Source organism: Balearica regulorum, chromosome 3 (assembly GCF_011004875.1).
Source record: "Balearica regulorum gibbericeps isolate bBalReg1 chromosome 3, bBalReg1.pri, whole genome shotgun sequence".
Lineage (NCBI taxonomy): Eukaryota > Metazoa > Chordata > Aves > Gruiformes > Gruidae > Balearica > Balearica regulorum.
In genome coordinates this window covers 67330378-67344730 of record NC_046186.1, presented here as the reverse complement: position 1 = coordinate 67344730, position 14353 = coordinate 67330378, and the positions used below count along the sequence as shown (strand labels likewise).

General features: G+C 40.2%; 1 protein-coding gene across 1 annotated transcript; it reads right to left on the bottom strand.

The window, feature by feature from the left end:
* Positions 1–3373: 3373 nt before the first annotated feature.
* LTV1 (LTV1 ribosome biogenesis factor) lies at positions 3374–13190 on the bottom strand. Its single transcript, XM_075748290.1, has 11 exons — positions 13044–13190; positions 11543–11674; positions 10874–11062; positions 9750–9837; positions 8690–8810; positions 7659–7908; positions 6817–6944; positions 5727–5866; positions 5403–5455; positions 4368–4568; positions 3374–3762 (listed from the first exon to the last, which is right to left on the bottom strand). Exons 1-11 carry the CDS (start codon positions 13044–13046, stop codon positions 3649–3651), a joined length of 1419 nt encoding a protein of 472 aa, XP_075604405.1. The 5' UTR covers positions 13047–13190; the 3' UTR covers positions 3374–3648.
* Between the last annotated feature and the right edge of the window lie 1163 nt (positions 13191–14353).

Sequence of the window (14353 nt, the reverse complement as noted above, 5' to 3'; positions counted from 1 at the left end):
ATTCCAGGAAGTCGCAGGCGGCACACTAGGTGTGACACAATCTTCATTGTTAAGACAGAACGTTTCCATGATGTGCTAAATAGCATTCCAAGGTGATCTTACTTTGTAGGTGTCAAATTTGTGGGGATTTTTTTGTTTTTAAATCAGTAATTGTTTGACAAAAATAGTTTTTTAACTTACATGGAAAGTAATTTTAAGCCTTTCTTACTCCAATAGCAGTCACATATTCTCATTTCAGAACAGGGATATTTCTTGTATTAAACAAAAACAGCTTTTAGGAAAACTTGAAGAATAACAAAGAACCCTTTTCACGAGACTTGTAACCTACAGAGGGAAAAAAACTTCTCATTTACGTGTTCCTTACCTGCTCTTGCTGAAACAAAGGAAATCCTTGTCCTGCTGAGCAGAAGCAGATGTGTGACTGCTTTTGTTTCTCACATTTTCCTTCAGATTTTAAAATATTTGAAGGCACAGAGTTAAGGTTACTACAGTGTTTCATTGATTTCAAGTGGAGAGGAACAAGGCTCTTCGTTGACTCTTATTCTATTGCCTCTGTTTAAATGTCTCTCCACTTTTGTTCCCCAGCAACATCTTTCTGTGTGTCTGTGCTTAGTCTGGACTATACTCTTCTTCCTTTCAAATGTCTTCCTCTGCCTCCCTCATCTCTTTTATTCTGTTCTCATCCCCTCAAGATTTTGACTGATACAGTTTGGGTTTTTTTTCCAAAAGGAATTTACTTTGACTGAGACAGCTTCCCCCCTCCCCCCCCCCCCAAAGATCTTTATGACAAAACTGGCTTTCAGAAGGATTTGGATTATTTTCTTTCTCAAAAACTTCTGCTGTGTTGCCCCATACAATGACATCATCAATGTATTGCAGGTGTTCTGGAGCTTCACCTTCTTCCAGTGCAGTCTGGATCAGTCCATGGGGGTGTGTTTCCACCCCCGGGACATCCCTCCAAGTGAAAGCAAACTGTGACCTGCAGTCTGCTGCCAAAGGGTTTGCATCTTCAGCAAGTTTGCCAATGACACCAAGCTGTGTGGTGTGGTCGACACGCTGGAGGGAAGGGATGCCATCCAGAGGGACCTTGACAGGCTGGAGAGGTGGGCCTGTGCAAACCGCATGAAGTTCAACAAGGCCGAGTGCAAGGTCCTGCACATGGGTCGGCGTGATCCCAAGCACGACTACAGGGTGGGCACAGAATGGATTGAGAGCAGCCCTGAGGAGAAGAACTTGGGGATGTCGGTGAACGAGAAGCTCAACATGAGCCAGCAGTGTGCACGCACAGCCCAGAGAGACAACCGTGTCCTGGGCTGCACCAAAAGAGGTGTGACCAGCAGGTAGGAGGAGGCGATTCTGCCCCTCTACTTGGCTCTTGTGAGACCCCACTGGAGTACTGTGTCCAGCTCTGGGGTCCCCAATATAAGGACATGGAGCTGTTGGAATGAGTCCAGAGGAGGGCCACAAAGCTGATCAGAGGGCTGGAGCACCTCTCCTATGAGGACAGGCTGAGAGAGTTGGGGCTGTTCAGCCTGGAGAAGAGAAGGCCCTGGGGAGACCTTCGAGCAGCCTTCCAGTACTTGGAAGGGCCTACAGGAAAGCTGGAGAGGGACTGTTTACAAGGACATGGAGTGATAGAACAAGGGGTGATGGCTTTAAGCTGAAGAAAGGTAGAAGCTTTAAGCTGAAGTAGACGGTCTTTGAGGTCCTTTCCAACCCAAACCATTCTACGACTCTACGAATTTAGGCACAAGCACAGTATCACTGAACCAGCAATGAGAAGTCAGGAAAAGGGACAATTTGCCACAGCAGATTAGTTACTTTAGACATGTGCAACAGCAGATGAATTAAGGACTAGTGAAGAACACATGTGCTGTCTTTAGTAAATCTTCCACTGCATCTGTTACTCACTTGTTCCATTTAACTCCTTTCCTGGTATCTGACTCACCTCAATATAATAGTGTCTCCAATTTCCTCTTCTGTGTTGTTGTCATGAGGACTAGGTCTTCACTACTCAAAACCTCACCATTCAAGTTACCATGCATCAGCAATTACATAATTAACAATTATGACACAGGCAAACCCTGCTTAAGCCTGTGAAACATGAAAACTAGTACAGGTATCAGCTAAATGGAAACCCCGAAACTTGTGCTGGTCTTAACCAAATCATCTTTTAAGACAGACTCTTGAACAATTTTAGAAAATGAAGGCTTAATCTAGATGTGAATACTGTATCGACACTTCAGTTTCCTCAGCAGTGATCAAGAGACTTGTAGACTTAAATGTGTCTATTCCCTTCTCCCAAAACCATGTTAATCAATTAAAATACATTGTAAAAGCCTTCTTCCAATAAAAATGAGTAGTTTGAATTGTTTCTGTACATTAAAAGGCCTCATCAGTCCATTAGCATTTCCAGACACAGGAAGAAATGAGCTTTAAAAAAAGTGTGTAAGACAAATCCAGATAATATAACATGTATTCACAAAACTATTTAAGGAGTATTTAAGATTCTGTGAATTTAGTAGGTGTCAAGTCACTCTACTGCTGTGTTGGTTACTGTGTTCCTTACCAGTAAGACGGTTAACTTTTAACCCACAGGCAGAAGATCGCTCAGTCCTAAAGACCTAAAGCTGAGGGTTTCTTATGAATACAGGAGGATTCAGAAAGATTGACTGCAAATCCTATCCATTTCATTCACACGTACGGACTGGTCGCTATCAGAGTAATTCACATGCACAGTGCAGAAGTCTAAGATCACACCGAGCCTAAAGATACTGGCCCTCTGCTCATCTTCAGAAAGTCTTTGCAACAATTGCTGTGGGTCATCAGTTTGTATTTCAATGAAACCGAAATGAATGCAAGACCTGAAGGACTTCAGGAAAAATCAAGATGACGGCTATCTGCAACACAGTTTTTCTAAGTATCTGCTGAGATACTCAGATATTCAAACCAAGTACTTTCAGCAAAGCTGATTTCAATGGCAACAGTAAGGGTCATTGACTACTGTAACACTTGTTGCAACAGATTTTATTTGCTAAGAAATTTAAAACTTGGGTTAGCTAACAGGGATGTCTACCTTCACAACAGCTTTTCAGACACCTCTGGTTACAAAAGGTTATTTTACATCTTTTGTAATAGTACCCAAACAATAAATAACCAACCCAGGAAAGAACTAAGGAGTGGATGAAAACTCCTTGACTTACAAAACTGTGCTATACCATAACCATCAGTATAAGGGAGAGAAGACATAAATGGATATATTGCTTTGTAAACTGAAATGACTTAACAGAGGAATCTAATCAGATTTGATCTGTAGGATGCTGCTGATTTGTTGAACACATTCGACGCATATCTATAAAACTTTGTCCAGTGATAGCTTGTAAGAAAAATATTTTTAATAATTTTAATACATCTCTACTGTAAAGAAACTTTGCAACAGTTGCCATGTCACACATGACAGACTAGACAACACTACTACATCATTTTATATATAACTTCATTTCAGAAAGAAGGACAAGTTACTGGTTCTTTTTACAGCAACATCTGAATTAGCCCCTTTGAGCATGACGGGCAAAGCAATTAGTTAGCAGTTCTTTTCAATACAAATGAAAACTGAAGGATGTTTCCGCAGTAAGTTCCTCAGTTTCATCAAGACAGCTTCAGTCCTTGAACGTTTTGTTTCAGATTGAGCAACTCTTTTTCTTGCCGCCTTTTCTCCAATTTGAAGGCTAGCTTGTTGGCTTTCTTCTCCATTCTGCGTTCCTGTGCATACGAACAATTACAAATTTACAAAATAGGCCTAGCATGCAAAAAGAAACCATTCTAATGAACAGGTCTAGATCATGAAAACAACAGCAATATGGACAAGACTACTATTTATGGCACTAACTATTAGTAGTCAAATTAATATGTGTACCACCAGGATTATCATCTTTAATTAGCTGAAGCTTCTAATACGCTGGCAATTTCTGTTCCTAAATAAAACACCTAGTGTATCATTGTGGCCTATTAGATTTTCCACGTTTCTTTCAGAGACTTTTCACTTTGTGTGATCTGGAATGTAACTGTTTTCTTTGCTTCCCCAGATAATAAGAAAATATGAGGGCTCCTTCCGAAGTTACATATGTAACAGTGGCCACAATAACAGACGAAAATTTCCATATAGGAAATTTGGATGACAAAATTATGAGGTTAGCTTTCTTTCCAGTAATTGTTTTTTAAAGAAGCCATAGTTAGTCCTTTGAGACCAGCAAGTTTTTCCCATTCATTTCCAGACACAGGAACAAACGAGCTTTAAAAAAAGTTCGTAAGACAAATTCAGATAATATAACATGTTTTTGCAGGGTTTTATTTAAAATAAGGCATACCTTTCGCTCCTCTTTTATTGCCTGTTTTCTAGCTTTGCGATCCTCTTTGCTCTCGTCTTTGGAACGGGGCTGTGTTGCTGCTCTTGGCAGGTCACTGCCATTAATCATTTGCATGCGCTCAATCTGCTTAGCGGTAAGACCTTTCTGAGGCAAGATATGTAGGGGAATTCCAGTCTTCTGGGAAATTTTTATAGGTTTGGGCTAAAACAGAGAGTGCATATGTATTAATGGTCCCTAGCTTTCTCTCCAAGAAGTGCACATCGCACTGCCTTATCAATATAAGAACACTTAAATAATGTGTTTATTATATTTAATAGCAATAAACACTTTTTATTACTATTCAGATTTAATAGTAATAATCTGATTCAGATTTAACAGTAATAAACACTTCAGTTTCCTCATAGTATTTTCTTCCCTCAGAAAAATACACATTAACCTCTAAGTAAGAAATGAAACACACCTGTGAACAGAATCTGGCCTCCCAGAAAAAGAAAAAGTTTCCTCTCTTTATTATTAAAAACAAAACAAAACAAAAAAAAAAGAACTTAAGTAGGCACTTAATATTCCTTTATAAGCTTTCAAGAAAAAGGTGTCCTTTCAAAATCTCACACATCTGGAACATCAAACTGTGCTGTAATGATGGGGAACGTCTTGAAGGCCAAAGAATTAGAAATTGTTTCAAACTACAGAAGGGAAATACAAACCTATTTTCAAGAAAAAAACCCTAGTATGTGGTTGCAAGATGCAGATTACACAAAGGTGTATCACAGATAGAAGAAACTAAGTTCCTTGCCCTCTACGTTTCTGCCTAGTTATTACAGAAATTTTGAACTTACTCAACTTTCCTTCTAATAGAAAAAAATATATCCAAACCCTTCTTCAGTGAAGTAGTAATACCAGAGGCTAACATCCTCCTCAATCCTCTTATCTGCTCCCTCCTCCTTTAAAAAACAGGTATCCATTGACAAAACAATTGCTTTCGTCTCAAATTTTCCCAAGCCAGGTTGTTACTCAGAATAAGCATAATGATTTTACCTTCGATGGCTCCTTAATAAGTGTTGGGTGATTATATAAGTTTGAATAGGTACCTAGTCACAAAGAAAAAAAAAATAGTGAAGAAAGGCAAGCAAATAGAAATTAGGTAAATTTATTGCGAATTGCACTACTATTTAGTCTTTGAAGATATAAAATTGCAAGAATTGTTATCCACACAAAAGCAGTAGTTTTTTCCAGCAAGAATTCCTGCTGTTGTGCTCCAGAAGCATAAACCATTTTACCTAAAGCACTGTTAGAAAAGTTCTGAGATCACCTATCATTTACTTTGAAATCCTAGCAACAAACAAACTCCAAAATACTTACTCAAAATGGATTCACAATCCCACTTTTCTTTTGGTTCCTCAATAACTACAGCTACTATTTCTTCCTTTTCTTCCTCACTTTCTTCATTCACAGGAGAGTCTAAATCTTCACAGGGTTCAAGAGCATCCAATTTCACACAACTTTCAAGAAAGCCAGAGAAGAAAAAAAAAAAAAGGTTTATCTTTTTCTTGAAAATGTGTAATTATGTAAACCCAGTCTCCCCTCAGTAAAACCTCAAACCAAAGAAAGCCATTCCTAATGAAATTTGCAGCAAAAATGTTTCCTTAAAGTAAGCATCCCCAAAATAAACCTAAACATTAGAACAAGAGACAAAACTGACAAAAGAAGTATTGCTGCATTTCAAACTTATGTAACACACAATATTTGTGACTGGAGGGCAGGAAGGGAAGGTGGTAAACTTTGTAAGCAAGGCAGCTCTAGAGGTGATGATGCACTCTGCTGCTGACCAGTCACCTTTCACTACAAGGGATGCATGACTGTATCTTTCAATCAGGAAACACAAGACTAATGTGACATAACAGTTAACCATTTAACTTTGGGACAGTATCACCTGCTTTAAGACAAAGTGAATATACTGTGGAACTGCAGTCTTACAGAGTTGGTTTATAAGCACTGATTTTTGCAGTGCTCCAAGCAGCTGTACCCGTGCAACAGTTGCCCGAGTTTATTATCACGTAACTAGGTATACAGTGGAATCAGCTGCATACCGGCAGGACAGAAAATACGTGGCTACAAAGTCTGTTAAAAACAAAAGTGAAGGTATAAAGAAAAAAGTAAGTTACATTAAAAAGGGAAAGGAAAAATGCCTCTAGATATTACTTACACTAAATTCAATACAATTATACAAAAGGAGCATTATCTCACATAATTGCCTCCACTTAATTTTATCATCTCATAAGCTAAAAGTGAAATTCAGTGACATAAGAAAAAAAGGTTAATACTCCTATGTAGTTGCTTTTATTGTGGGAAGTAATCTTTGAGTACATGAACTGGGACAACAGACCCAAACTTTCAATATAAACACAGGATTACATAACTAATGTGAAGCAATACTTCTGGGAATACATACTTCTTTGCTTTCTCTTTGTAGTAATCATTCAGGACTTCCTGCAACCGAGCATTGTCCGTGTTAATATAGCCTTCTAACTCCACATTATCCAAGGCTCCGATTTCATCTTCATCAAATTGTTCAAAAAACTACAATAAAGAAGGGGGTCCCTGTAATTAGGTCGCATTTGTCATGCACCTTCTTGATAGCTTAAAGAAGACCTACACATTTCTTTCTATTTGCCCCTTTTTCTTCTCCCCTCTCATTTGCTGAACTGCCAAACACACCTGCAAGAGGATTTCCTCCTTATCGTCAGTATTCTTTCAGCTTGGGAGTCGCAAAGTTATCTTTTAATAATATACAAATTAGCTCCTGGAAAATGTTTCTTATTCTGATGCATTATTTCAATCTGTACACTAAAAAGCCTGTCACTGCTTAGGACAAAAGTTACACCATATTTCCACTGCTCTGACATAATTTCATGAACATATACTTGGCACAGTGTGGAGAAAGGGTGAAAGAAGTGAGTCTTTACCAGGCACTTTTACATCATTTGCTGCATTGAACCGAGCCTCTCAGACAAAAGTGTAACATCAACTACGAATGCTCATTATAATAACTGGAATAATTTTAACTACAGCAGTGTTAGGACTTTTAATAGCAATTAACCTATAACCTATGTACTTAGTGCACAGAATATTAAATGTGGCATACGCGCAAAGAACAGCTGTTTGATGCCCTGACTACTGAAGGCAGGAAGCATCTGCACAGGCATACAGAACACCACTGCATGAGAGGAATCAAAAGACAAAGAAGCATTTAACACTCTTACGTTTAACAGTTAAATTCCTGAGCTGCCCCACCTTCTCAAATCTGTCATCCAACAGGGTTAACTGCTCATTCCTTCGCATTACTGAAGATGTCATAGAATATTCTGTGAAACGACTCCTGGTTTCTTCTTGCATAAAAAGAAATTCTTTTGTCCGACCATGAACCCCGTCATCTGATAAAGGACCTTCTGAATCGTAGTCTTTATCATTACTGCAACTATCCTTTTCATCACTATCATCCTCCACATCTTCCCATTCATCTTCATCCTCAGCATCTGATCCCCTGAACAGAAGTATAAAACAGTTTTAGAGTAATACATGGACCTTTCCACAACTCTGACCAACATTGGGATGTCTGAAACAATTTGGCAATAGATTTAAATCTTCAAAGATAAGTGATTATTTTCAAGCCAGTAAAAGAAAAACAAGATTAGCAGTAACGGTGTTGCCAAAGACAACATCATACTACTTTTGACTGAAAGCTGAAAACGTATCTGATAACTGTTGGATCGCACATCTGTGCCGAGAATGAGGTTATGTTTATATTCAGCTATACATGTCACAGTGGAAAAAGAAAAATACTAGCTGCATTCTTGAGTATTAAAACTAACAAAATTTCACATTGTTCATAGAATGATGAGAATGACACCAAAACCTCAAGAAATAATATGCAGTGGGGTATCACATGAAGCATTTGTAAAAGTTCTGGAAACACCTGTTAGCCTTCGTCAATATCATCACCAATGTATTTTAAATGTGATAGAAGGTAATGTTTTAAATAGTTCAACAATCCTATTATTCCATACCCGGCATCTGTAAAGAAATACATACAAACCATGAGCTCAAAGTAACAAATGAAACCCATCTCTTAGATAACACATGAAAACTTGATTTTGTAAGTTACCACCCATATAAAAATGAGATAAAACTTTTTTTCCTTTAACACACCTAAGTATTCAATTTGAAATCTGAAACCATTCTTGGTTCCTACACCACCGCATGAAATGACAAATAGCATCATTCCTATTTACATATGGCAAGCTGTTCTACAAAGCTATATCTACCCTTTCTGTGGTTCATTTGCTTGTAGAACAAAATCATCTTCCAGGATATTTTCTGGATTGTCAAAGTCAAAATCATCATCAAGAGCTGCAACAATATCAGGGTCAAAATCTAGCCGTGGTCCTAGAAAGTTAAAAAACAAAACAAAACATAAATATTTAAGTTTCTCTGACATTACAAAGCTACTTTCCTGGATAAAAAACCCAATTGAACTAGAGTGTTAAATTGCACTAAGGAAAGATTAAGCCTAAGAATCACAAAATTCCTCAATAATATTTGTAGATTTGATACAAGTCAGGGCAAGCCACCAGCCTCTTCTCAATTCTCCTCATCCAGAAAAGAACATTCCCCAGAGGTCTTAAGCTCCCATAACTGTATTTTAATATATTTTACTTAGAATATTGTAAAAGAAAAAATATTCAAGTACTGTGTGATCAACTGTCAACCCTGGCTCCCACACCCTAAAATTCCCTACATTACAAAAGGTCAGAAAGTGTTTCTGTACTGCAATTAACAGAAGTGTCTTTAGGATCCTTCCATCAGGACAGACAGAACTACCAGAACTACCACAACTACTTCCTGCTATAAAACATTAAGATAGCTGTGAAGTGAATGTTCAGTGTAAGCACGGATAACGGAAACATACTTACAGCCTGTAACACTGAAATAATACTAATGAAGGAAAGTAAACACCACTCCGCATTTGAAAAGATGGTAAGTTTTGAGAGTGAAAATCCTGTTCTAGACTTGGATTCAAACAGATGGAATACTAAATCAACAGCATTATCTACAGTTTTCCCCTGTTATTAGTTTATATTTGCTACACAATAGTAAGAGCTCATGGATTCCACCTCCCCAAGGAAAGCTAAAAAAACATTATTAATGAATCACAGAAATAGGTCTCAAATTGAAACAAAGAATGATCTATAAGAGACCTGTATGTCTGCTATTGAGCCTGTTCTAAACCAAAACTAATATGACACTGTAATCAAAGACATATAATTACCATCTAGCACCTAGATGGCAACTCATGTTACAGGAAGGTCAAAGATTTAATGATACCTGAAACAGGAGCAGCTTTATTTAACAAGCCCACATCCTCTTCAAACTCTGTGGCAAATACTGAGGAAGGCAACTTAATAGATGGTGCCTTAGAAAAAGAAACAAAAAACCATCACAATGTATCGGTTTCTCATTTGAGCTCACATTAACAAAAATGTGCAGATAATCGTGTGACCAGAAGAAACTCTGTGAGTTAAATATTTAAGACAAGCACTACTTTATTGGTGGCAAATTTTCAAAGTTATGCAATGAAAGCTAGGTAAAGTGCTGGCAGCATTAATTCTGATGTCAATATTCTCCAGGTATAGAGAGAGTATTTTTGCATCTCGGAAGCTTTTTAGAGAATGGTTGTACAGCAGGCACAATGAAATTTGTAAATTTTTTTTGTTTTGGAGAACACTAACACCCATTTGAAATTACACCTTTATTGAAGGGCTTATTAAAAGCTTACTAACATGCACATCTAAAATATCTTTAAATTTTATGTAGTATCACCAAACTGTGCCTGAAAGGTATTTCTGACTAATAACAATTTTTGACTAAAATTACAGTATTTGGTTAAACCAAACTCCCTCAATTAAAAGTGACTGACTGGCAGTTGCATACTTTATTGCTTGAAATTACTTACTGATTTTCCATTCCAACATGACCTAGCATCATGAAATTCCACAAGTTACACCAGCAATTGAAAAGTTTGGGGTTTTCCCTGTGGGTTCTGTTACATTCCACTTTAAAAACATGGTGTACTAGTAATACAACTGGGTATATTCATAACTCCCAGACCATTCAAAAGTTCTAAAAATCTTAAAACCAAATGCCAACCCCAGAAAATCACATGACTTGTTCAAACAAATAACTTTGTAAGTCATCTCTGTCAAGAAAAGCTTGTCATGGGTACACAAAGTGTTTTTACACTGTACTAGCAAAATAGTGTTCATCAATAAACTTTGGCTTGTCAACTTTCGTTTTTACTTGTAGTGAAGCCTGACTGCAGGTCAAAAGCATCCTATAGATACGCACAGATCGCAGTCACGATAAGAATTGTTGAATATGGTTAATGTGTCTACAGGATGCTAAGCTCCAAAGAACAGCATAAGATTATTGTTAGCAAAAATACTACTTACCGGAACTCGCTGAATTTCATCTTCTATGTGCCCCTCACTCGTGACAACAATTCTACTTTGCTGTCCACGCACAGAAGGGACAAGCTCAGAGGGACCAGAGGCTTCTTTTAGATGCTGCAAATAGTCATAGTCATCATCAAAGAAGACTCCGTATTTCCGTTGCTCTTCCCTCCTTTGCTCCTCATGCCCCTTGGAATTGCAAAAAGAAACACATTTAGTTACTGAAGTCCATTTAAAACTTACTAGCAAAAAGAAAAGTAACACGTCTATTGAGAATGCTGCAATTCTAAAGTCTTTGTCGTCCACTCATTACCCCAATGTACAGCCAATTAGAACATTGTAACCATTTGGTTCAGTGTTAGGGTGCTGTCTGAGCAGGACCTTCAACAACTTTTTCCATAAGCAGCACAACTAACAAAGCCTGTTTTTTCAGGGTGGGTCAGGCAATCTTTGTTGTTTTTTTAATATGTTTATACCTATAATGCCAGTTAGTCATCCTTCAACCCATCAGGTAGAAACTCCCTACAACATCCCCTTCTTTTTAATAAGTTGGACTAAAAACTACCTCCTCTCAGGCTATGCTTTTGAATTGTATGATTGCATATCCACTTTTCTCTCCCATAGCATTTCTTATCTGAATGAACCTCAATATTAAAAGCGAGTACTTACTTTCTGTGTAGGCAACAGAACTCTCTGGGGTGCAGTATCATCAGCAGCAAGGGGATCCCTCTGACTTCTGTGCACTAAGTGAAACGTTACTGCTTTCTTCTTCTCTATGAAGGGTTTCTTTTTCTTGTGAGGCTGCAAAAGGACATTAATATCATTAATAATTTATTAATTATCATTAATAAAAATTAAATATTAAATGCACCTAAAAAGAACCTTTTGCCTGGAGTGTGCTACTGTAGTCTTTTTAAGGCAACGTCTTATATACTCGGAGACAAAGCAAGAAGAGACTAGTTGTAGCGTTACTCTTCTCACCACATGCACAACAGCCATTTTGTATGTTCTAATAGCATATGCAGCTGTGTTCAGCTGCAAAATGGCAAGACATCAGTACAATAAATATTGGGTTATGGCATATACAATAAATATTTGATTATGCCATATAGGAGTTAACATGTAATCCTAATAAAGAATTTTTGAGTAACTATTTTCTAAACATTGGGTCAAATCTGAAACAAACCATCCAAGAAACACAGGAAACTGACATAAGAAAATTCATCTAAACACACCTAGCTTCTTGAAAATTGTTTAGACAGCTGTTCCTACACCAGTAATTCAATATCAACCATGAAAACTATTGACTGCACCATTACACAGACATAGCTCTATCATCAAAACCGTTATCTACATTCTGGATCAACAAAAATTTGAAGTATTCTTAACTGGGTAAAAGCTTTTTCTACAAGTTAGCACATCTGACTTGGGGAAATACTTTTACCAAAGTTTCCAGCTTTACTTACCTAACAAAACATGCTAATAGCAGATATATGAACTTGGAAACTACTCTACAGATCTAACCTATCTTCTTTACCCGATAACTTTAAGTACACAACGTTACACACTACATCACATCGAAATTCAGAGCATATTAACCGCCACCATATGTTTTTGAGTTAAAAACCTCAAACTGCGCTTTAAAATCTTATGCTTGGAGTAACCACAAAAGGAAACGCACAAAGTTTTTGGAAGCAGGCAACGTGCTACCCCTCCCAACAAACTTGCTGGTGACTGATGGTACAAGCGAGGTGCTTGCAACACACCGACGCCGCACGAAGCCGAGCAGGAAAGCAGCCCCCCCCACCCCCCCGTTACGGGCACACACCTCGGGACGCCGCGTTAGGCCCAGGCCGCTGGAGAGGCATGCAGGCAGGCAGGCAGGCCGCCCCTCAGCGCGGCTTCTCCCACCCCGACGCCGCCTGCCTCCTCACCAGCCCACCTTCCCCTCCCCGCCCGCGGGCCCGGGGCCACCGAGGCAGACCCCACAAGCCAGACCGGGCCGGACAAAGCTCCCGGGGAGCCCAGCAAGCAAAGCGGCCCACGTTCCTCCCCTCCAAACCGCGCTACGGAAACGGCCCGATTCCAACCCAAACGCTGGGGGAGAACAGGCGGACACGGCAGTTAACGAGCCGCTCGCGGCCGCCCTGTCCCCCGCCCTCCTCCTCACCATGGCGCGAGGACAGGCCGGGCAGCGCGCGCTGCCCGCCGGCGAGGGGAGCCGCTACTGCTGCTCCGGGCACCCCTGGTCCTGCTTACTCTCACGCGGACCCAGCGTCAGCACCGCCCAGCTGCGGCCTCCATCTTGGGATAAACCAGTGACCAACCAGGGGAAGGCGATAGGGCTGCTAGTCCGGACAGGGTTTTGTTGGTTTTTTTCCCCAGTAACAAAAACAATGAGAGTTTTCCAGACTCAAACACCATTTTAATAAGAGAGAGGCTTCGCGAACGCAAGCAGGGTACTTTCTCCGACCCTCCGCAGGCATATTTTCCCACTTCTCCCCCCACACTAGCGGAGAATGGTTCTGCTCGCGAGCGGGCCGCAATGGCAGAACGCTTTGCAGCAGGCCAAAGGGCAAGGCGCGTGCGCAGTGGCCGGGCTGTCGCCCGCGGGACGGGGAGGGCGGCGGGGCGGGGCTCGCTGGTAAAGGGGCGTGGTTTAGGAGTCGGGGCTCCGCCCCCTGCTCCTGCTGCCAGGGTCATCCGTTAGGGGCGGGGCCGGCGCCTGAGGGGCCTCGGCGGGGCGAGGGGAGAGCAGGTTAGGTGATGGTCGTTTCTCCTGCTGCTCGGAGGGCTCAGGCGCTACAATAAAACACAATAACCTTTTGTAAAGAACCTGGGTGAGACAGGAGGCAGAGCAGAACTTGCCTTCTGGCCCGGCAGAAAGGGCCTCTTCAACTAGCCGTGCCACCAGTGTCTCTGACACAGCTGATAGAGAGAACTAACACTTAAGGGAAATGGCAGGACCATTAACTAGCTTAAGCCACATATCTAGTAATCTTAACCCTTACGTAAGATGTTTTAACAAGAACCAGTGTAAGGAAGGGTCAAGATGACCCTTCGCTCTGCTTGCATTTTTGTAACCAATCACAAGATAAGGAGGTAGTAAATCAGAATGGAATGAACATGGAGGATTCTCTGCTAATTAGGAACCGGTCTGAGTAAGTTTTGTGGTGAAGGTGAAAAGTGCACAGTGAGGAAGACATATGGCCTTCATCCCTAAGACCCGGCCCACGACCGTGCGTGCGCAGCTGAGAGGAGCTAAAGGCGGAGACAATGGAAATGAACTCATTGTAATAAGACTGCCTTTCCACAGAAAGATCATGAATATGCATAGGCGCTTTTTGAATATGTAGCATTCTGTTGTATAAAATTCAAAGGGAATTGCCGCAAGGCGCGCACGATTTTGGTGGGATGACCCCCCCGTGCTGCCCAGCGCTGAATAAACATACCTACTTTACAACTTTCCCAGTTGTGGAG